General features: G+C 43.2%; 1 protein-coding gene across 2 annotated transcripts in view; it reads left to right on the top strand.

Moving 5' to 3' along the window:
- The first annotated feature begins 136 nt into the window (after positions 1–136).
- The window catches only part of LOC110502250 (prominin-1-A), a 37,397-nt gene continuing 13,186 nt past the window's right edge, over positions 137–24,347 (top strand). The window contains exons 1-5 of one of the 2 annotated variants that reach the window (XM_021580143.2): positions 137–490; positions 10,658–10,984; positions 16,568–16,632; positions 20,188–20,393; positions 23,914–24,034. In XM_021580143.2, the coding sequence (XP_021435818.2) occupies positions 10,741–10,984; positions 16,568–16,632; positions 20,188–20,393; positions 23,914–24,034 (636 nt within the window). In that variant the 5' untranslated portion in view covers positions 137–490; positions 10,658–10,740. Of the gene's footprint in view, positions 491–597; positions 704–10,657; positions 10,985–16,567; positions 16,633–20,187; positions 20,394–23,913; positions 24,035–24,347 lie in introns of those variants that run through there. The other variant, XM_036960339.1, reaches the window with a different exon arrangement.

The following is a 24,347-nucleotide window of genomic DNA, read 5'->3' as shown; positions in this document are numbered from 1 at the left end:
AGGCGCATAGAAGCTGCTCGGAGGGCTTGTGGTGGCCCAACGCCCTAATAACACACTGTGTTGGTGTTTCCTTTGTTTAGCCTTTCACTGCTAAAAAGCAAACACCCGCCAGCTCTCTCCCTCCCGACTGTCTCTCTCATCCAGTTAAGACCCTCCCGTTCTCCCTCCCCAATCCCTTCTTCCATCCCTCTATTGTCAGTATTTCACAGAGAGGCAGTCAAATTAATAGCAGCAATAGTAGACCCTATCAGGTTTCTCAAGGAAGGGACTAACACACTCCCTCACACATCTGTGCTGTGTAGAGCGGAGACACACCTGCAAACACATACACTAGTGGAACCAGGGTAGAGACCGGACACACACACACACACCTGTGCTTTGCAGATTGGTGACACACCTGTCCAGGAGGAGGACACACTCAAACTCACCTGGAATATACACTCCACTCTCCTGCTTCACCTCTTTCCTGTCTCGACTGAAGGAGCAACAGGTAAAGTACTGTTTAATGTCCCCCCCCCCCCCCCCCCATTTTTCCTCTCACCTCTCCGATATCTTTCTCCTCTATGGCCTCCAACACACTCTACCTTCTTTCCTCTTCTCTCACACTCTTCTCCTGACTCTCTCCCCCCGTCTCTCTCTCACTCTCTTGTTATGTCTCCTCTACTCCTCCACACACGTCCAGAGCCTGTTTACACTGTGGGAAGTGAGTGAGTGCTTTTTAGTCTGTACTTAATTATATTTTTCTTTCTTTCTCCGTTGTCCTAGTATTTGCCTTTCAGAGGCACATGAGTAAATAAATATAACATACTGAATCTTATTGGACAATCAAATTGCATGTAACATTGCAATACTTTGTTTGAGTTTATGCAATCCTAGTAAAAGCTTTTCTTTACTTTATATAGAGAATACCGGTATTTTTATTTCATTTTTATTGAACCTTTAACTATTCTGTCACACAGTCTTAGTAAGCAGATCAGTGCCTGGTTTCCCCCTCCCATATTTCACCTCTGTCTGTCTGGTTAAAACTAAACAAACTGTAGTGATGCAGGTAGCTGTTTATGATGAACTGTTATGCAGTAGTGAGTGTTGATAGTCTGTTTATAGAAAAACAGACTGTGTGGTGTTGCGTTATGGAAAGTTTTTCTTGTTTTTGGTGATCTGTCTCGTGTCTTTTTTTATTGATATCGGAACAGCAAATGTGAAATGACTAGATTCAAGTAATTGATAATGATAGCTGTGTTGGTGGTTGATTGATCAAAGCTCAAGTGTGTAAAGAGGTTGATAACCTTCAGTGGTATAGCCTAAGACAGAACTATGCTCTCTAGAAGGATGCTGTGCCAATGTTTATAGATAAACAGGGAAGTATGATGCCAATGTGTGTCGCACAACATGAACAAAGGTAGGACGCGTTTATCAGAAGTTGATCACCAGCACCCCTTACCCGTGGGCACAAAAGCAAAGAAAGTAAAAAAAATATGAAAATAGCACTGAGTGTACAAAACATTCTCCCTTTTGCCCTCAGAACAGCCTCAATTTGTCTTGGCATGGACTCTACAAGGTGACGAAAGCATTCCACAGGGACCCATATTGACTTCCCACAGTTGTGCTAAGTTTGCAGGATATTGGGTGGTGGACCATTGTTGATACACATGGGAAACTGTTGAGATTTTTTTTTAAACAGCTTTGCAGTTCTTGACAAAACCGGTGCACCTGGAACCTACTACCATACCCTGTTCAAAGGCACTTCAATCTTTTGTCTTGCCCATTCACCCTCTGAATGGCACACATACACAATCCATGTCTCAATTGTCTCGAGGCTTAAAAATCATTTAACCTGTCTCCTCCCCTTCATCTACACTGACTGAAGTGGCTCAATAAGGGATCATAGCTTTCACCTGGTCAGTCTGTCATGGAAAGAGCAGTATTTTATACATTCAGTATATATATACAGTGCCTTGCGAAAGTATTCGGCCCCCTTGAACTTTGCGACCTTTTGCCACATTTCAGGCTTCAAACATAAAGATATAAAACTGTATTTTTTTGTGAAGAATCAACAACAAGTGGGACACAATCATGAAGTGGAACAACATTTATTGGATATTTCAAACTTTTTTAACAAATCAAAAACTGAAAAATTGGGCGTGCAAAATTATTCAGCCCCTTTACTTTCAGTGCAGCAAACTCTCTCCAGAAGTTCAGTGAGGATCTCTGAATGATCCAATGTTGATCTAAATGACTAATGATGATACATACAATCCACCTGTGTGTAATCAAGTCTCCGTATAAATGCACCTGCACTGTGATAGTCTCAGAGGTCCGTTAAAACCGCAGAGAGCATCATGAAGAACAAGGAACACACCAGGCAGGTCCGAGATACTGTTGTGAAGAAGTTTAAAGCCGGATTTGGATACAAAATGATTTCCCAAGCTTTAAACATCCCAAGGAGCACTGTGCAAGCGATAATATTGAAATGGAAGGAGTATCAGACCACTGCAAATCTACCAAGACCTGGCCGTCCCTCTAAACTTTCAGCTCATACAAGGAGAAGACTGATCAGAGATGCAGCCAAGAGGCCCATGATCACTCTGGATGAACTGCAGAGATCTACAGCTGAGGTGGGAGACTCTGTCCATAGGACAACAATCAGTCGTATATTGCACAAGTCTGGCCTTTATGGAAGAGTGGCAAGAAGAAAGCCATTTCTTAAAGATATCCATAAAAAGTGTCGTTTAAAGTTTGCCACAAGCCACCTGGGAGACACACCAAACATGTGGAAGAAGGTGCTCTGGTCAGATGAAACCAAAATTGAACTTTTTGGCAACAATGCAAAACGTTATGTTTGGCGTAAAAGCGACACAGCTGAACACACCATCCCCACTGTCAAACATGGTGGTGGCAGCATCATGGTTTGGGCCTGCTTTTCTTCAGCAGGGACAGGGAAGATGATTAAAATTGATGGGAAGATGGATGGAGCCAAATACAGGACCATTCTGGAAGAAAACCTGATGGAGTCTGCAAAAGACCTGAGACTGGGACGGAGATTTGTCTTCCAACAAGACAATGATCCAAAACATAAAGCAAAATCTACAATGGAATGGTTCAAAAAATAAACATATCCAGGTGTTAGAATGGCCAAGTCAAAGTCCAGACCTGAATCCAATCGAGAATCTGTGGAAAGAACTGAAAACTGCTGTTCACAAATGCTCTCCATCCAACCTCACTGAGCTCGAGCTGTTTTGCAAGGAGGAATGGGAAAAAAATTCAGTCTCTCGATGTGCAAAACTGATAGAGACATACCCCAAGCGACTTACAGCTGTAATCGCAGCAAAAGGTGGCGCTACAAAGTATTAACTTAAGAGGGCTGAATCATTTTGCACGCCCAATTTTTCAGTTTTTGATTTGTTAAAAAAGTTTGAAATATCCAATAAATGTCGTTTCACTTCATGATTGTGTCCCACTTGTTGTTGATTCTTCACAAAAAAATACAGTTTTATATCTTTATGTTCGAAGCCTGAAATGTGGCAAAAGGTCGCAAAGTTCAAGGGGGCCGAATACTTTCGCAAAGGCACTGTATATATAAAATCCGTGGAGGCTGGGAGACTCACGGTATAGGCGCGGAACGCACGGAGACCACAAAGTGTGCTTCAAAAATCATCAAAGACTAATTATTTTAACCTAATGCATTTAATAAAAACATTTATAGTACAATATTATGGGGAATGAGAGGGCTACTTACAGTGTTGGAAAGGGATCACAGCAGGGAAGGTGTGAGACATGAGTTAAGGTGTTCAGAGGCTTCACCAGTGCAGGACAGGATTTTACTGCAAAGACAACCAATAACACAAGACACTACACAGTTAGACAAAAGAGCTAAGAATGAGTTAGTCAAAGCAAGGAGTAAAATTATTGATGTGTAATAATGTGATTGATTCTACATATAGTAATGAGAGAAAATTGATATGGGTACTCACAGTGCTTTGAAGGGAAACATTCAATGTGCCAGTGGATGAGCGGGCACATCAGACGTCGTGCTTCAGTTCATGTCAGAAGAAAGTTGACAATGGTATTGGAGTGGAGTAGTCACCCCTTTATCAGGGAACATGAGGGGACCTATCTGCTATTTGTATTTACAGCTACATTCCTTTACAGCTGCGCCATCGTAGGTTTGAACAACGAGTTTCTCTATGAAGTTAAACTCAGAATTCATAAAGTCAAACAGACTGCGCATCTTGCCCACTTGGCACAAAGTAGCCCAAGAAACGTTCCTGAATAAAACCCTGATCATCCACATACCTGAGAATAACTGACAACTGCAAGCAGACTGGTGGAACCATAGGTCGCAGAACGGTGGGGCAATTTTTACCCCCTGGGGCCTGGGGTTTCTCCTTATATGTTAACCAAACTAGGAAAACTATGGACCCTATAAGGTATGATCAGTTGGAAAAATGGCACTTCGTGTTATTTAATCCAAGTTTATCATTTTAAAAGGCTAATTGATCATTAGAAAACCCTTTTGCAATTATGTTAGCACAGCTGAAAACTGTTGTGCTGATTTAAAGAAGCAATTACAACTGGCCCTCTTTAGACTAGTTGAGTATCTGGAGCATCAGCCTTTGTGGGTTCGATTACAGGCTCAAAATGGCCACAAACAAACGACTTTCTTCTGAAACTCGTCAGTTTATTCTTGATCTGAGAAATGAAGGCCATTCCATGTGAGAAATTGCCAAGAACCTGAAGCTCTGGTACAATGCTTTGTGGTACAATGCTTTGTACTACTCCCTTCACAGAACAGCGCAAACTGGCTCTAACCAGAATAGAAAGAGGAGTGGGAGGCCCCGGTGCACAACTGAGCAAGAGGACAAGTACATTAGAGTGTCTAGTTCGAGAAACAGACGCCTCACAAGTCCTCAACTGGCAGCTTCATTAAATAGTACCCGCAAAACACCAGTGTCAACGTCAACAGTGAAGGCGACTCTGGGATGCTGGCCTTCTAGGCAGAGTTGCAAAGAAAAAGCCACATCTCAGACTGGCCAATAAAAAGAAAAGATGGGCAAAAGAACACAGACAATGGACAGAGTAACTCTGCCTAGAAGGCCAGCATCCCGGAGTCGCCTCTTCACTGTTAACGTTGCACCATGAATTGTCACTGTTGATAATTCTAATGTTATAACTTCTAATAGTAGCTGTATCCACTGGCAAATTGGGAGAGAGAGTGAGGTGAATGCCATCTAAGAGCCAACATATTTTTCTTGCTGCAGTGCTGCCTGGCAGCAGTAATAGTCTCTGATTAATTGAGAGATTCAAGGAACTATCATTGTTAACATAGTAGATGCAAAGCATTGAATATTTACATTTCTGCACTTTGAAATTAATTTAGTAACTTTGTCCCAGAAGCATTTAACTGCAGGGCACTCCCACATCATATGACGGAATGTGCCTACATGATTTATTGGACACAGTAAACATTTGGGAGTTGGGGACAATTTCATCATAAAACGTTTCCTTTGTGTTATACAGTTTGAACAAACTTAATGTATAAATTGATAGTTTGGATTACGGGATAACAAGGTCATAATTTTCCATATTTTGTTCCAATTAAAGGGTTATTCAGATTCACTTAGAACTGTGGACCATACTTTTTTAATGGCTAGCTCAGAATATAAGCTTTCCATAAGTTGTTTAGATATTACAGAGATCAGTCCTGTTGGGAGCCCAGATAATTTATTTATAAATCCCATCATTGGATGGTAGTTGGGCTTCCCAAGGGACTCCATAGGCCAACATTGCTGACCTAAGTTGTAAATATAGAAAAAAGGAGTTAACTGGTAATGTGTATGTCTTTCAAATCTTTGAATGTTCTCAAACCATTACTTCCATGAAATTGGCAAGGGTACGGATTCCACATTTGGACCATTGGGGGAATGCAAAAAGACACCCTCCAGATTGCAAGACATTATTGTGAAATATTGGAGTGTGGGTATGCCATTTCGATTCCCAGAGATTGTGTGAGCAATAATAGGACCAAAGTGTAGTTTAAATTTTTTAAGGGACATATCAGTGAAGACCATCACTTCCAGGGCTATAGGAAACACCATATTTATCTCTATGGGAAATGGTGCCGGAGGGGATGGCTGCTGTTTTATGGGCTCTATGGGCTTTTTACATTCTTTGTAACTTATTTTGTACATAATGTTGCTGCTACCGTCTCTTATTACCGAAAAGAGCTTCTGGATATCAGAACAGCGATTACTCATCTTGAACTGGACGAATAATTTTTCTTTAACGAGCTGGATGAGAGGCCCTCATCCCCATCATTAGCAGGAGAAAGAGACGGGGGTATCGCGGAAGGAGATCAGCGTGCTTTGCGAGGATCCCGCAAAGAGACGGCTAATCTGCCTTTGCCATCGGTGCTATTGGCCAACGCACAATCGCTGGATAATAAAGTGGACAAACTACAAGCACGTATATCCTAACAACGGGACATTAAAAATGGTAATATCTTATGTTTCACCGAGTCATGGCTGAACGACGACATGAATAACGTACAGCTAGCGGGTTATACACTGTATCGGCAGGATAGAACAGCAGCCTCTGGTAAGGCAAGGGGTGGAGGTCTATGCATATTTGTAAACAACAGCTGGTGCACGAAATCTAAGGAAGTCTCAAGGTTTTGCTCGCCTGAGATAGAGTATCTTCCAAGAGAGTTTTCATCTAAATTCTTCGTAGCTGTCTATTTACCACCACAAACTGATGCTGGCACTAAGATCGCACTCAATGAGCTGTATACGGCCAAAAGTAAACAGAAAAACGCTCATCTAGAGGCTGCGTTCTTAGTGGCCGGGGACTTTAATGCAGGGAAACTTTAATCCCCTTTACCTCATATCTACCATTATGTTAAATGTGAAAATAGTAGGAAATTAACTCTAGACCACCTTTACTCCATACACAGAGACACGTACAAAGCTCTCCCTTGCCCTCCATTTGGCAAATCTGACCATAATTCTACCCTCCTGATTCCTGCTTACAAGCAAAAATTGAAATCAGGAAGCACCAGTGACTCAGTCAATAAAAAAGTGATCAGATGAAGCAGATGCTAAGCTACAGGACCGATTTGCTAGCACAGACTGGAATATGTTCTGGGATTCCTCCGATGGCACTGAGGAGTACATCACATCAGTCACTGGCTTCATCAATAAGTGCATCGATGACATTGTTCCTACAGTGACTGTACGTACATACCCCAACCAGAAGACATGGATTACAGGCAACATTTGCACTGAGCTAAAGGGTAGAGCTGCCACTTTCAAGGTGCGGGACTCTAACCCGAAAGCTTATAAGAAATCCTGCTATGCCCTCCGATGAATCATCACACTGGCAAAGTGTCAATACAGGACTAAGTTCGAATAGTATGACACCGGCTCCGACGCTCGGCAGATGTGGCAGGGCTTGCAAACTATTACAGACTACAAAGGGAAGCACAGCTGAGAGCAGCCCAGTGACACGAGCCTACCAGACAAGCTATATTACTTCTATGCTCGCTTTGAGGCAAGTTAACACTGAAATATGCATGAGAGCAGCTGTTCCGGATGATTGTGTGATCACGCTCTCCACAGTCAATGTGAGTAAGACCTTTAAACAGATCAACATTCACAAGGCTGTGGCTAGTGATATATTTTACATCAATTCCCATTATTAAAGTGGCTGGAGTTGAGTCAGTGTGTTGGCAGCAGCCACTCAATGTTAGTGGTGGCTGTTTAATAGTCTGATGGCTGTGAGATAGAAGCTGTTTTTCAGTCTCTCGATCCCAGCTTTGATGCACCTGTACTGACCTCGCCTTCTGGATGATAGCGGGGTGAACAGGCAGTGGCTCGGGTGGTTGTTGTCCTTGATGATCTTTATGGCCTTCCTGTGACATCGGGTGGTGTAGGTGTCCTGGAGGGCAGGTAGTTTGTCCCCGGTGATGCGTTGTGCAGACCTCACTACCCTCTGGAGAGCCTAGTTTGGAGGGTACTATGGTATTAAATACTGAGCTGTAGTCGATGAACAGCATTCTCACATAGGTATTCCTCTTGTCCAGATGGGTTAGGGAAGTGTGCAGTGTGGTTGAGATTGCATCGTCTGTGGACCTATTTGGGCGGTAAGCAAATTGAAGTGGGTCTAGGGTGTCAGGTAGGGTGGAGGTGATATGGTCCTTGACTAGTCTCTCAAAGCACTTCATGATGACGGACGTGAGTGCTACGGGGCGGTAGTCGTTTGGCTCAGTTACCTTAGCTTTCTTGGGAACAGGAACAATGGTGGCCCTCTTGAAGCATGTGGGAACAGCAGACTGGGATAGGGATTGATTGAATATGTCCGTAAACACACCAGCCAGCTGCATGCTCCGAGGGCGCGGCTGGGGATGCCGTCTGGGCCTGCAGCCTTGCGAGGGTTAACACGTTTAAATGTTTTACTCACCTCGGCTGCAGTGAAGGAGAGTCCGCATGTTTTGGTTGCGGGCCGTGTCAGTGGCACTGTATTGTCCTCAAAGCGGGCAAAAAAGTTATTTAGTCTGCCTGGGAGCAAGGCATCCTGGTCCGTGACTGGGCTGGTTTTCTTTTTGTAATCCGTGATTGACTGTAGACCCTGCCACATACCTCTTGTGTCTGAGCCGTTGAATTGCGATTCTACTTTGTCTCTATATTGACGCTTAGCTTGTTTGATTGCCTTGCGGAGGGAATAGCTACACTGTTTGTATTCGGTCATGTTTCCGGTCACCTTGCCCTGATTAAAAGCAGTGGTTCGTGCTTTCAGTTTCACGCGAATGCTGCCATCAATCCACGGTTTCTGGTTTGGGAATGTTTTAATCGTTGCTATGGGAACGACATCTTCAACGCACGTTCTAATGAACTCGCTCACCGAATCAGCGTATTCGTCAATGTTGTTGTTTGACGCAAATACGAAACATATCCCAGTCCACGTGATGGAAGCAGTCTTGGAGTGTGGAATCAGATTGGTCGGACCAGCGTTGAACAGACCTCAGCGTGGGAGCTTCTTGTTTTAGTTTCTGTCTGTAGGCAGGGAGCAACAAAATTGAGTCGTGGTCAGCTTTTCCGAAAGGAGAGCGGGGGAGGGCCTTATATGCGTCGCGGAAGTTAGAATAGCAATGATCCAAGGTTTTGCCAGCCCTGGTTGCGCAATCGAAATGCTGATACAATTTAGGGAGTCTTGTTTTCAGATTAGCCTTGTTAAAATCCCCAGCTACAATGAATGCAGCCTCAGGATATGTGGATCCCAGTTTGCAAAGAGTCAAATAAAGTTTGTTCAGAGCCATCGATGTGTCTGCTTGGGGGGGAATATATACGGCTGTGATTATAATCGAAGAGAATTTTCTTGGTAGATAATGCGGTCGACATTTGATTGTGAGGAATTCTAAATCAGGTGAACAGAAGGACTTGAGTTCCTGTATGTTGTTGTGACCACACCACGTCTCGTTAACCATAAAGCATACGCCCCCGCCCCTCTTCTTACCAGAAAGATGTTTGTAATACCAACATGTTTCAAGCAGACCCCCATAGTCCCTGTGCCCAACAACACTTAGGTAACCTGCCTAAATGACTACCGGCCCGTAGCACTCACGTCTGTAGCCATGAGAAGTGCTTTGAAAGGCTGGTCATGACTCACCTCAACACCATTATCCAAGAAACTCTAGACCGACTCCAATTTGCATCCTGCCCCAACAGATCCACAGATGATGCAATCTTTATTGCACTCAACATTGCACCCCCCCCCCCCCCCCCCCCCCCAATCTGCCACGCGTGCTTAGTCCCCTACTGTACTCCCTGTTCACCCATGACTGCATGGCCAAGCACCACTCCAGCACCATCATTAAGTTTGGAGACAACATAATGGTGGTAGGCCTGATCACTGACAATGATGAGACAGCCTATAGGGAGGAGGTTAGGCACCTGGCAATGTGGTGCCAGGACAACAACCTCTGTGATCAAGACAAAGGAGATTATCGTGGACTACAGGAAAAGGAGGACCGAGCATGCCCCCATTCTTATCGACGGGGTTGTAGTGGAGCAGGTTGAGAGCGTCAAGTTCCTTGGTGTCAACATCATCAACAAACTTTTTTTTCCTTTTTTTTCACACCTTTAGTTAAATAGGCATCCACTTTAGAAGAGAGCAATGCGAGTGATTCATTTACCCGTTTTAATTGCAAATCGAGGGCAGAGATAATCTCCTTACAAACAATCTATCGGATAGTAGCGGCCAGCTCTTTCTGTTGTCTGGTGAAAGCCGCCATGTTCCCACAGGTGAATTGTGGATGGACAGATTATGCTATCTGATGGAGCGAAACCTGCTATTTTTTTAAAATTATTAAACAATGAACGTCCTACACCTTAATATGGGGTTAACAATTTACATTTTTATAAAACAATAGTTTTGCAACAGAAAGACACAATATCGCATATCAATGCATGTCACCAGAACTAGAAACCTGCTTCACTTGTGGTCACATTTATGGTTTCCCTCAATGCTATTTTTCTTACAATTACATTATGTATGTATTTACTTTCCAGGGCCTGCACCTTTTTACATTCTCTTTACTTCTGTGTTTATCTCCGTATTTGTGTGTTTCCACTCCCACCCCAGTGTCTCTGCTTTGTGTTTGCAGGCCCATCAATACAGAGATAGTGCCACTCTACATTCTCCAGCCTTACCCTAGCCCACCTTCCAGCCCTATCTCTAGTTGCAGTGATGGGAGCAAGTAGGAGTGTTTGGAGGTTGGGGGGCTGCGCCGGGGTGGTGTTGGCCTGGATCGGGGCTCTGTTGCTGGGGTCCAGCTTGGCCCTGCCTCTCCCTGCCACCTGTCCTAAGGGAGTCTCTCCCTTGAACCTGATCCAAACACAGTACCAGTCAATCCCAGGAGCAGACGCAGGCTTCATGTCCGGGGTCGTCCAGTCCTTCCTCCACACCATCCAGCCCAACCCCTTCCCCAAAGGTCAGTCTCGGTGCATCCATGTGGTCAAAAGTAGTGTACTATATAAAGGGAATAGGGTGCCATAGTAAAAAAAAAACTGTAGCATAATCGGACAACGCTGCTTTTCTACAGCAGTGCTTTAATCATATTGAGCTCATTCTGACCTAGCCAGGTGTGTGTAGCCACTATGTAAATATCTAGGCTTTCACCCATTTGCAGAGGGTTTCTGCATAGAGCATCTTTAAGTAGTGAGTGGACAATATTCCACTGTAGTCCAGAATCTTTGTCACCTTTGTTACCCATCCTAAATGACTATTACTTCAGAGCTGGCTCAGTTTATTTGTGACTGCTTCCTTGTTAGAGCTAGTAGTGATTCTGATGGACAAACAACAGTGAAGGCCCCTTAGGTACACAGAGACGCACGCACGCACGCACACACACACACACACACACACACACAGTGTGTGTTAATTAGCCATTGACCTTTGCTCAGGTAAATCTCATCCTAGATCAGAGAGCTCTCGATTTGCTGAGCAGATTGCAATGCACAGATTGGATAGTGATAGTCTCTTTTGATCATGGCTTTTATCCAATCAGGATTGGAGGATGTTGTTGAAGCAACCCTTGTTTGCTCATGTTTTGGTTTAATGTTTGGATAATGACACTAGTATTTGTGTTATGACAAGAAATGGGTGGTTTACAGAAGATAGCCCTATTTGGTAAAAGGCCAAGTCCATATTATGGCAAGAACAGCTCAAATAAGCAAAGAGAAATGACATTCCATCATTATTTTAAGACATGAAGGTCAGTCAATCCGGAACATTTCAAGAACTTTGAAAGTTTCTTCAAGTGCAGTCGCAAAAACCACCAAGCGCTATGATGAAACTGGCTCTCATGAGGACCGCCACAGGAAAGGAAGACCCAGAGTTACCTCTGCGGCAGAGGATACATTCATTAAAGTTACCAGCCTCAGAATTGCAGCCCAAATAAATGCTTCATAGAGTTCAAGTAACAGACACATCTCAACATCAACTGTTCAGAGGACACTGCATGAATCAGGCTTCATGGTTGAACTGCTGCGAAGAAACCACTACTAAAGGATGCCAATAAGAAGAAGAGACTTGTGTGTGCCAAGAAACACAAGCAATGGACATTAGACTGGTAGAAATCTGTCCTTTGGTCTGATGAGTCCAAATTTGAGATTTTTGATTCCAACCGCCATGTCTTTGTGAGATGCAGAGTAGGTGAACGGATGATCTCCGTATGTGTAGTTCCCACCGTGAAGCATGGAGGAGGAGGTGTGATGGTGTGGGGGTGCTTTGCTGGTGACACTGTCTGTGATTTGTTTAGAATTCAAAGCACACTTAACCAGCATGGTAACCACAACATTCTGCAGCGATACACCATCCCATCTGGTTTGCGCTTAGTGGGACGATAATTTGTTTTTCAACAGGACAATGACCCAACACACCTCCAGGCTGTGTAAGGGCTATTTGACCAAGAAAGAGAGTGATGGAGTGCTGCTTCAGATGACCTGGCCTCCACAATCACCTGACCGCAACCCAATTGAGATGGTTTGGGATGAGTTGGAACGCAGAGTGAAGGAAAAGCAGCCAACAAGTGCTCAGCATAGGTGGGAACTCCTTCAAGACTGTTGGAAAAGCATTTCAGGTGAAGCTGGTTGAGAGAATGCCAAGAGTGTGCAAAGCTGTCATCAAGGCAAAGGGTGGCTACTTTTAAGAATCTAAAATCTAAAATATATTTTGGTTTGTTTAACAATTTTTTTGGTTACTACATGATGTGTTATTTCATAGTTTTGTGATGTCTTCACTGTTATTCTACAATTTAGAAAAATAGTCAAACTAAACTTTTGACTGGTACTGTATATCTGGGTCCAGGATAAAGTGACTAATGGGGCAATTGAAATTGGCGTGGGAGCAACATTTTGGGGGTTCTTGCATTGGAATTATATTGAATCCTGCTTATATCACGCTATACTACAATAAACCTAAAGTTCAAATGCCCAGACTCCAAGATAATGGAGTGCTTTTGAAGTGACAGTCAGGTTGTCACGAAATCTCCGCTGCGCTATATCAGAACAATGGACAGTGCCTTGTGCCGTACACACTAAAGTAAGGCTGTTTTGGTAAAGAAGACAGGCTACAAGATAGATAGGCTGTTTGTAATAGCTGTCTTACCAAAATAATGGAAAAGAAACGGTGAAAGTAGTAGCCTAGTTATTCATGCATGCAAACAAAAATACTGAATAGCAGTTTGACTTAGAATAGGCCTAGTAGGCCTAGTAAAACAAAATGTCAGATCGATAAAGGCATGACACAATCTATATTTAGGCTAGTTACATTAACAGTAAACAAATGCAGTAAACAAAATGCGAATGGAGATCCAAATAACCAAAACAGCCTACAACCTACTACAGTGGAATGCAGCCATGCACAGTTGTCTTCCCAAATAAATAGGGCTATAATGGCCCGCTTCAAACCTAGAATATAATGCCGCTCGCTCATGAGTTCAGTAACACGTTGTGATACGGCAAAACACACTTCTGTGAATCAAATTCGACACACGTAATCAAGTAAGCAATGGCCAGACTACCATAAACAGGTTTCCAATATACACAGTTCCATGTACCACGAAAACCAATTGGCTACCAAGAAAACCCCAATAGAATGTCTAGTTATTTGATTAAACATAGCTATACCCTGGGACATCATTTTGGATATTGCGTTGGAATTATATTGAATTCTGCTTATATCACGCTACAATGAACATTAAAGTTAAAATGCTTTTGACCAATAAGTAACAGGTTGGCGCAAAATCTCCGCTGCGCTCTATCAGCACCATGGACAGTACCCTACACACCAAAGAACGATTTGTATTAAAACTAACCAGCTAGATTTGGTCTTACCTTTTCAGAACAGTTGCTGCCTCCTTGATGCTCTCTGGATCTTCCTGAGTAATCGGTCATTCCATTCTCCCCGAAATCTTCTTGAAAGATCCCCCTCAAATACCAGTTGGCGTAGTTGAGCTTTTCTCGGGTGTATCATGCTTCTTCTGTGCTGACGGAACACATTTGTCAAAATGGAAAATGAGTTCTCGCATGTAGCTTCATCAGTGACAATCTCACTCATGAGCCCTATGATTTCATTTTGAAAATCGCGTGATGTTTATGTGACATTGTGGGGTATGGTGCTATACACCATGACAAGTTCTATTGTCTATTCAGAGAGTATATTCCATCATGGACAGAAAATGTATACTGCCCCTCTCTCCTCTTGACTCTGTCGCGTCCAATACCCCCTCAGTGGTCGCTGGTTTGAAACAAGACACTCAATAATGTCCACAGTCGCCGAAACACATACATGTGATTTCTTAACACGTGTTGACATCACAGTACTCACAATGCAGTGCATTTCAAAAGCTCTTTGTTTGATGCGTGCCCAGCGAATCCTTTGGTACTATCAATAGCATGCTTCCAGTTAGAATACCCGACCTGGGTGAAGGCCTTGTTTGCTTTAGCATTGGACACATAACTTTCGACATGGGAAACAAAATGTTGCATCTGCAATACCCGAGTAATTCCAGCCACTCTCCTCATGTGAACCAGTTGTTATTAAACGTTATTGAACGTTTTAAAATAGAAAACCTTAGGCTATGGTAGGATTCTAGGCTAACCTGGGCTTGCTCCTCTGTTCCAAGGAACAGTCGGCGGTGGAGGGGGCTGTGGAGACATTATCCTGGCGGCATTTGTGGAAGAGAGGGAAGCCTCTGCACTCGGAGCTAGCTGGAGCTCGCTAACATCATCGCTGCTGGGCTTGGCAGCGGCCTCGGTGGTTCGATACTGCTGCTCATCGCTCTCCATTGGCTTTATTTGGGTACTTTGGCGCAGCCAATTTATGACACCCATCGTGGCAGTGGCAGATTAGCTGGTTCGAGCTAGCTAAATAGGCGAAGGCTAAGAACACCAACGCTTTTTACAGCTGGATAAGAAGCTAAATAAATTCTGTAGTGGTGTGGTGTGTGAGACATAGTTGAGTGAAGCTGCTTCAATGGTAAACTTCACCCCGCCCTTATAAATCAAATATTACAGGCGGAGCCGTATCACTTTATTCCCTTAGCCTACCACAGATGAAGCGTTTTTTACAGCTTTTATTGAAACCCAAAGGGATCATACATAACCTGCCCCAGTGGCTTTCCATAGACCCCCTACACACCGCAGCGCACTCTGTCCATTGTGCTGATACTGTCCATTGTGCTGACACAGTGCAGGGAGATACAGATTTTTCACCAACCTGTCAGTCAATCATTTGGAACTTTTTTGCTATTTCTTTTTTATATAGGGACATAAAACAAAAACTGAGTGGGCTAAGCTCCCTAGTGGAGCCGGGTACACCCTCCTCCCTCTCTCTGTCATTCTCTCTCTGTCATTCTCTCTCTGTCACCCTCCCTTTCTCTCTATGGCTGAATGCCTGGGTATCAGGATTCAGAAGTGGATTACTATTCTGTTCACTAAGTAACGTACATGACAGTGTACCAGTTGGGGCTTTAACACGTCTCATGGCACGCCAGCTGGGTATCTGCTTTCAGGAGATGAATAAAGAAATGGAGAGAGACTATGAGAAAGTGGAATTTCCTCTTTCCCACCTAGATGATAGAACTCCTCTGAAGTTTCTCTTCACAATGCCAGCTGGTGTTGTGTGAATAATAACCGGCTATAAGTGCAGGGTTCGACAAGACAGTGGAGTAGGAACATTGTGGTAGTCTCAGTTCTCACATCCCTGGTATGGTTACTAATGGTTTCCTGATCCTGAACCTAGGTTACATCTAAAGAACAGTAGGTTTGATTTCTGCAAGTAAATGAAATAATGATAGAGTAATTGTATTGTGAAGGTGTGAGATCTCACTGTTGTCAGAGAGAATGAGGGAGAGAGGGTGATGAAGAAACTGAGGGCGAGGGAATGAGAGAGATACCTAGTCAGTTGTACAACTGAATGCATTCAACTGAAATGTGTCTCTGCATTTAACCCAACCCCTCTGAATCAGTGAGCGGGACTACCTTCATCGACATCCTCGTCTTCGGCGTGCTGCCTTGCTCAGGGGCAGAACGGCAGATTTTTACCTTGTCAGCTCTGGATTTCAATCCAGCAACCTTTCGGTTACTGGCCCAATGCTCTAACCACTAGGCTACCTGCGAGAGAAAGAGAGATCGAAAGGGTTGATGTAAAATGTGACTCCTGATCTCCATACAGCCTTTGACAGTGTTTCTTTGACAGATCCTCTCACATGAACAAGCCAGATGATGTTTATATGTTGAACATATTTTTGTGGTGATATCTAGTCATTATTGGTTGAATGTTGGCTGATGTTTAAAAAAAATATATTAATTGAATCTTTTATTTTATCAGGGAGTCATACTGGGACCAAGGTCTATTTTACAGATGGGCCCTGAATTACATAAATTAAAGAAAAAACACACATCAAAATATAAATACAGAATGCAAGCAGAAAGAAAAACATGGTCATAAAAAACAAACACATCCAGATCCTCCTCCTTTCTTTCTCTCCCTCTCCATTCTTCTCTCTTAGATCTGCTGGTTAAATTAGTGGAGAAAAGTGGCAATATATACAATGACAAGAAAACCATCAAAGAGGTAAGAAAATATGGATGCGTGCATGTGTGTGTGTGTGTGTGTCAACTTGGTCGCTAAATCCAGAGAAACTACGGACCATGTAAAAAAAACTGTTAGTCTCTAAATCCGTCTTGAAGGACCACGTAAAAACGGTTGGCTGGTATGCCCTCACCCGCTATATACTTACATCTGATTAGTTTGGTTCTGCCCTCTAAATCAAATCAAATCAAATCAAATTTCATGTGTCACATACACATGGTTAGCAGATGTGAATGCGAGTGTAGCGAAATGCTTGTGCTTCTAGTTCCGACAATGCAGTAATAACCAACGAGCTTGATGACGAGTTTTGAGGGTACTATGGTGTTAAATGCTGAGCTGTTGTCGATGAACACCATTCTCACATAGGTATTCCTCTTGTCCAGATGGGTTAGGGCAGTGTGGTTGCGATTGCGTCGTCTGTGGACCTATTGGGGCGGTAAGCAAATTGGAGTGGGTCTAGGGTGTCAGGTATGGTGGAGGTGATATGGTCCTTGACTAGTCTCTCAAAGCACTTCATGATGACGGAAGTGAGTGCTACAGGGCAGTAGTCGTTTAGCTCAGTTACCATAGCATTCTTGAGAACAGGAACAATGTTGGCCCTCTTGAAGCATGTGGGAACAGCAGACTGGGATAAGGATTGATTGAATATGTCCGTAAACACACCAGTCAGCTGGTCTGCACATGCTCTGAGGACGCGGATGGGGATGCCGTGTGGGCCTGCAGCCTTGCGAGGGTTGACACGTTTAAATGTTTTACTCACGTCGGCTGCAGTGAAGGAGAGTACGCAGGTTTTGGTGGCGGTCTGTGTCAGTGGCACTGTATTGTCCTCAAAGCGAGCAAAGAAGTTTTTTAGTCTGTCTGGGAGCAAGACATCCTTGTCCGCGACGGGGCTGGTTTTCTTTTTGTAATCTGTAATTGACTGTAGACCCTGCCTCATACCTCTCTCTGAGCCGTTGAATTTCGACTCTACTTTGTCTCTATACTGATGCTTAGCTTGTTTGATTGCCTTGTGGAGGGAATAGCACTGTTTGTATTCGGTCATGTTTCAGGTCACCTTGCCCTGGTTAAAAGCAGTGGTTCACACTTTCAGCTTCGCGCGAATGCAGCTATCAATCCACGGCTTCTGGTTTGGGAATGTTTTAATAGCTGCTGTGGGTACGACATGGCTGATGCACTTGCTAATAAACTCGTTCACCGAATCAGCTTATTCATCAATGTTGTTGTTTGACGCAACGCGGAACATATCCCAATCCACGTGATCGGAGCAATCTTGAAGCGTGGAATCAGATTGGTCGGACCAGCGTTGAACAGACCTGAGCGTGGGAGATTCCTGTTTTAGTCTCTGTCTATAGGCAGGGAGCAACAAAATGGAGTCGTGGTCAGCTTTTCTGAAGGAGGGCGGGGGAGGGCCGTATATGCGTCGGGGAAGTTAGAATAACAATGATCCAGGGTTTTACCAGCCCTGGTAGCACAATCAATATGCTGATAAAATTTAGGGAGTCTTGTTTTCAGATTAGCCTTGTTAAAATCCCCAGCTACAATGAATGCAGCCTCAGGATATGTGGTTTCCAGTTTACATAGAGTCAAATAAAGTTAGTTCAGGGCCATCGATGTGTCTGCTTGGGGGGGAATATATGCGGCTGTGATTATAATCGAAGACAATTTTCTTGGTAGATAATGCAATCGACATTTGATTGTGAGGAATTCTAAGTCAGGTGAACAGAAGGACTTGAGTTCCTGTATGTTGTTATGATCACACCACGTCTCGTTAATCATAAGGCATACCCCCCGCCCCTCTTCTTACCAGAAAGATGCTTGTTTCTGTCGGCGCAATGTGTGAAGAAACCAGCTGGCTGTACCGACTCCGATAGTGTGTCTCGAGTGAGCCATGTTTCCGTGAAGCAAAGAACGTTACAGTCTCTTATGTCTCTCTGGAACCCTTGCTCTGATGTCATCAACCTTGTTGTCAAGAGACTGGACATTGGCGAGTAGTATGCTCGGGAGCGGTGCGCGATGTGCCCGTCTCCGGAGCCTGACCAGGAGACCGCTTCGTCTGCCCCTTTTACGGCGTCGTTGTTTTGGTTCGCCGTCTGGGATCCGATCCATTGTCCTGGGTGGTGGGAAAAACACAGGATCCGCTTCGGGAAAGTCGTATTCCTGGTCGTAATGATGGTGAGTTGACGATGCTCTTATATCCAGTAGTTCCTCCCGACTGTATGTAATAAAACCTAAGATTACCTGGGGTACCAATGTATAGTGCTGTCCGGTTAGAACATGATGTTGAGGTCCATCACTGTACTCTTGATAGTCACCACCACACACACACAGACACAGCTGTTTCCATTTGAGGATGTTTATATGATTTTAGTAACCCGAAGGACTTGGAATGTTATTGTTGTGTTCTATAAGACAAAGATATGTAAACAGTATTAGGTCATGTTTATAACTATGCAATATACACACATGTACATGAATAAATGGCAAATGGCATTACCCTTACATGTCTATAAAGGGCTATAAACACAGCATCAATATACATTTAAACATTCACCTCTTGGAGAGAGAGAGAAACAAATTACTTGGATTTACAGAGTCCAGATTTATGGCACTCTCTCTCTTCAGCCTTGTATGAGAATCTGCCAGGCTGACACCTGATCTGGCCTGGCACCACAGGGTTGTAAATTACTCTGTGCATGAGGAAGCTCCAAGAACGGTCTGGGATGACTCGAGAAGCTTGCCCATGGCAGCTCAATAAAACACCTTAATAAAGGCCACTATGGAAAATGCTGTGTTAGCATGTGCATGCAAAAGAATATGCTTACCAATACAACAATTAAACCACTTCTGCAAAAGTACTTGTGCAACCAATGCAATAATAACACTTATGGCAGTACAGAATAATACTACATATGATAAACAATACGTAAAGCAGCATTGGCAACTCTAACATTAAATAATACTAACAGCCACACAGTAGATCATATGTCTGAAACGTATCAAAGTAACAAAGTAATTAGTGGTAATGACCTATTATTATACAGCATGTAAAAACCACAATTAGAACACCCCTGCAACTTACATTTCGATGCACCCACAACATTCCTGTTACTGTCGACAATAAAAAGTCCTCAGAAACATGCGTCTTCTCCCTTCGGACAACGATAACACTCTGACCTGGGCGGTTGCAGTGTCTAGATGCGCATTTCCAAGTGCTCTGATTGGTTGGGAATGGAAGGGCTATAATGGGTGAGGGATATCTTAGGTAGCCTGAGCAGCCAAACTAACGGGACTTAAGAGAAACTGATTGGACCTTGAGGGGAAGTTAGGTAGAGAAGAGAGGAGCAGGACAACATTTTTTTTACAGTGTGTGTGTGTGTCAAGTTAAGCTCTGTGTACTAGCCACAGACACTCCCCCCTAAGTTACCCTTTAGGCAGTAACCTGGGAGAACTTTATGTAAGGCACCCTACTAATTGTGTGTATGTGTGTGTATATCTGTGTGTTAACCTGTGTGTGTGTGTATGTATGAATCTCCTCAGATCCTTCTCTATGAAGTTGGTTTCCTAGTGTGTGCTGCTATAGGGATCGTGTACATTATCCTTATGCCCCTGGTGGGGTTCTGCCTGGCCTGCTGTCGCTGCTGTGGACACTGTGGAGGACACATGTACCAGGAACAGACTAAAGCTGTCCACTGTCACAGGAGAGGATTATACTGGGCTACACTACTCACAACACTAGTCATACTGTAAGTGTGTGCCACCCTGAAAAAAACAGCATAGACCAGCATAAGTGGTGGTTTTGCTGGTGACCAGCTGTGTTTTCGAAGTGCCTTCGTTGTCCTTTCATGGTTCATTCGCTGTGTTTTCATGTTGACCAGTCTTCGCAGTGTTTTGCTGGTGACCAAATTATCACCTAGGGCCCCCAAAATGCTAGGGCCGGCTCTGACTGCATGTGTGGGTATACAGTGGGGCAAAAAAGTATTTAGTCAGCCACCAATTGTGCAAGTTCTCACCCTTAATAAGATGAGAGAGGCCTGTAATTTTCATCATAGGTACACTTCAACTATGACAGACAAAATGAGAAAAGAAAATCCAGAAAATCACATTCTAGGATTTTTAAAGAATCTATTTGCAAATTATGGTGGAAAATAAGTATTTGGTCACTTACAAACAAGCAAGATTTCTGGCTCTCACAGACCTGTAACTTCTTCTTTAAGAGGCTCCTCTGTCCTCCACTCGTTACCTGTATTAATGGCACCTGTTTGAACTTGTTATCAGTATAAAATATACCTGTCCACAACCTCAAACAGTCACACTCCAAACTCCACTATGGCCAAGACCAAAGAGCTGTCAAAGGACACCAGAAACAAAATTGTAGACCTGCACCAGGCTGGGAAGACTGAATCTGCAATAGGTAAGCAGCTTGGTTTGAAGAAATCAACTGTGGGAGCAATTATTGGGGCTCCACGCAAGAGGCGGGTGGACAAACAAAACCCACGCAAGAAGATCTCACCCCGTGGGGTCAAAATGATCCCAAGAACAGTGAGCAAAAATCCCAGAACCACACGGGGGGACCTAGTGAATGACCTGCACAGAGCTGGGACCAAAGTAACAAAGCCTACCATCAGTAACACACTACGCCGCCAGGGACTCAAATCCTGCAGTGCCAGACGTGTCCCCCTGCTTAAGCCAGTACATGTCCAGGCCCGCCTGAAGTTTGCTAGAGAGCATTTGGATGATCCAGAAGAAGATTGGGAGAATGTCATATGGTCAGATGAAACCAAAATATAACTTTTTGGTAAAAACTCAACTCGTCGTGTTTGGAGGACAAAGAATGCTGAGTTGCATCCAAAGAACACCATACCTACTGTGAAGCATGGGGGTGGAAACATCATGCTTTGGGGCTGTTTTTCTGCAAAGGTACCAGGACGACTGATCCGTGTAAAAGAAAGAATGAATGGGGCCATGTATTGTGAGATTTTGAGTGAAAACCTCTTTCCATCAGCAAGAGCATTGAAGATGAAACGTGGCTGGGCCTTTCAGCATGACAATGATCCCAAACACACCGCCCGGGCAACGAAGGAGTGGCTTCGTAAGAAGCATTTCAAGGTCCTGGAGTGGCCTAGCCAGTCTCCAGATCTCAACCCCATAGAAAATCTTTGGAGGGAGTTGAAAGTCCGTGTTGCCCAGCAACAGCCCCAAAACATCACTGCTCTAGAGGAGATCTGCATGGAGGAATGGGACAAAATACCAGCAACAGTGTGTGAAAACCTTGTGAAGACTTTCCAGAAAACGTTTGACCTCTGTCATTGCCAACAAAGGGTATATAACAAAGTATTGAGATAAACTTTTGTTATTGACCAAATACTTATTTTCCACCATAATTTGCAAATACATTTATAAAAATGTGATTTTCTGGATTTTTTTTCTCATTTTGTATGTCATAGTTGAAGTGTACCTATGATGAATATTGCAGGCCTCTCTCATCTTTTTAAGTGGGAGAACTTGCACAATTGGTGGCTGAATAAATACTTTTTTGCCCCACTGTACATGTGTGTAAGCAGACCCGCAAGCCACTGCAGTCCTTCATGATGAGTTCAGATTTTCTGTGGCCCCTACCCACATCAAAGTTGCCCATCCCTGAGCTAGACCATGCTGGACCACCATACACCAGCTTGATCACCAGTATACCAGCATCGCCATCATAAACTAATATCACCATCATAGCTACATTATTGAGGAACATTTGACTTACTATGACTGTAATGTGTGGTTGTTCCACCTAGCTTTCTTAAGATGAATAGCCCTTACACCTCCAGACTGTGTAAGGGCTATTTGACCAAGAAGGAGAGTGATGGAGTGCTGCATTAGATGACCTGGCCTCCACAATCACCCGACCTCAACCCAATTGAGATGGTTTGGGATGAGTTGGACCGCAGAGTGAAGGAAAAGCAGCCAACAAATGCACAGCAAATGTGGGAACTCCTTCAAGACTGTTGGAAAAGCATTCCAGGTGAAGCTGGTTGAGAGAATGCAAAGAGTGTGCAAAACTGTCATCAAGGCAAAGGGTGGCTACTTTGAAGAATCAAAATAATTTTTTGTTGATTTGTTTAACACTTTTTTGGTTAATGGCATGATTCCATATGTGTTATTTCATAGTTTTGATGTCTTCACTATTATTCTACAATGTAGAAAATAGTCAAAATAAAGATAATTATTTTTTGACTGGTACTGTATAAGGCAGGGTATTTTTAGGGTATTTTCATATGTATCTGTTTTACCATTTAAAAATGAAAGCACTTTATGTATCTAGACCCCCCCCCCATTTGAAGAAATCCTAAGTATTTTGACAAATTCAATTATTGTGTAACATAGGGAACAGTTTAGTATTTGGTCCTACATTCTTTGCACACAATGACTAAACCAAGCGTATGACTCTACACAGTTATTGGATTCCTTTGTGGTTTGTTTTGGTTGAGTTTTCGATGTCTTGTGTGCCATTTTAGAGTCACTTTTATTGTAAGCAAGAATAGAAGGTTCATGTGTTCTACATTCTTGTGGATGCGACCCTGATTATGGATAGTCATAGATGGATCGTGAATATTGATCAGTGATAAGGTTACAGAGGAACAAAGCTCATATCCTCCAAAAATCCAAACCTCCCATGTTATTGGTAATGGGGTGAGGTTAGCATGTTTTGTTGTAGCCTCTGTAGCTCTCTCACTCATTAACGTTTTTTCTTAATTATGGCATTATCATGATTCATTTACAAACATCTTATCCACTAAATTAGAAAGAAAATGACTCCAGTCATCATTCACCATTCAGATACTATTGGGCAAAACATAACCCAAAACAAACTACAAATGCATTCAATGAGTTTGTAGAGTCAGAAGTTTGATGTAGTTGTTGCGTGCAAGGAATATGGGACCAAATACTAAACTTTTGACTACTTTAATATCCTATAAGTAAATGTGTCCAAACTTCTTCACATGGGAGAACTAGATACATGAAGTGCTTTCATTTCTAAACGGCAAAACAGTTATGTATGAAAATACTCACAAATAAAAGGTACATTCTGTATTGTTGCTTAATGTTAAACATTTTATCTGAAATCCAAAATGCTGGAGTATAGAGCCAAATAATAATTTTTAGCTTCACTGTCCAAATATATGTAGAGGGGAGTGTATTTGGATATGAAGTGAAACAAACTAACTTTTCTGTGTGTTTGTGTGCGTGCATGTGTGTGTGTGTGTGTGTGTGTAGTGCAGGGAACATCTGCATGTTCTTCACTAACCAGTTACTGAAAGTGAGTGTTGAGGACAGCTCTGTAGAACTCAACAATAACCTGGACAACCTTCAAACCTACCTCACCTCTGTCCCTAAGGTAAGTGTGTGTTGTCGTGGAAATTTCCTTAATTACCAAATGATGAGAGAGCAAATTACACACCAGTCAGAGTTATGCTTAATCTTCACCTTTAATAATAATTAAGCTTTTGCAATAGCATTTTGACTTTCAACATTTCAGTATCTCTAATGGTCTAATGGTCAACATAATGGCAACTGAGATCTTTTATAGCAAAGATCCACCCCCCTAGTCGACATGACAAACCACACGTCTTAGGAACTTACACAAAGAAAGACTTTACTTCAGAGAGGAGTATCCCATAGCCAGACAGCATTGGCTATAAATTATCGTT

The sequence above is a fragment of the Oncorhynchus mykiss genome, chromosome 23 (assembly GCF_013265735.2).
Source record: "Oncorhynchus mykiss isolate Arlee chromosome 23, USDA_OmykA_1.1, whole genome shotgun sequence".
Lineage (NCBI taxonomy): Eukaryota > Metazoa > Chordata > Actinopteri > Salmoniformes > Salmonidae > Oncorhynchus > Oncorhynchus mykiss.
This window is presented reverse-complemented; position numbering and strand designations above follow the sequence as displayed.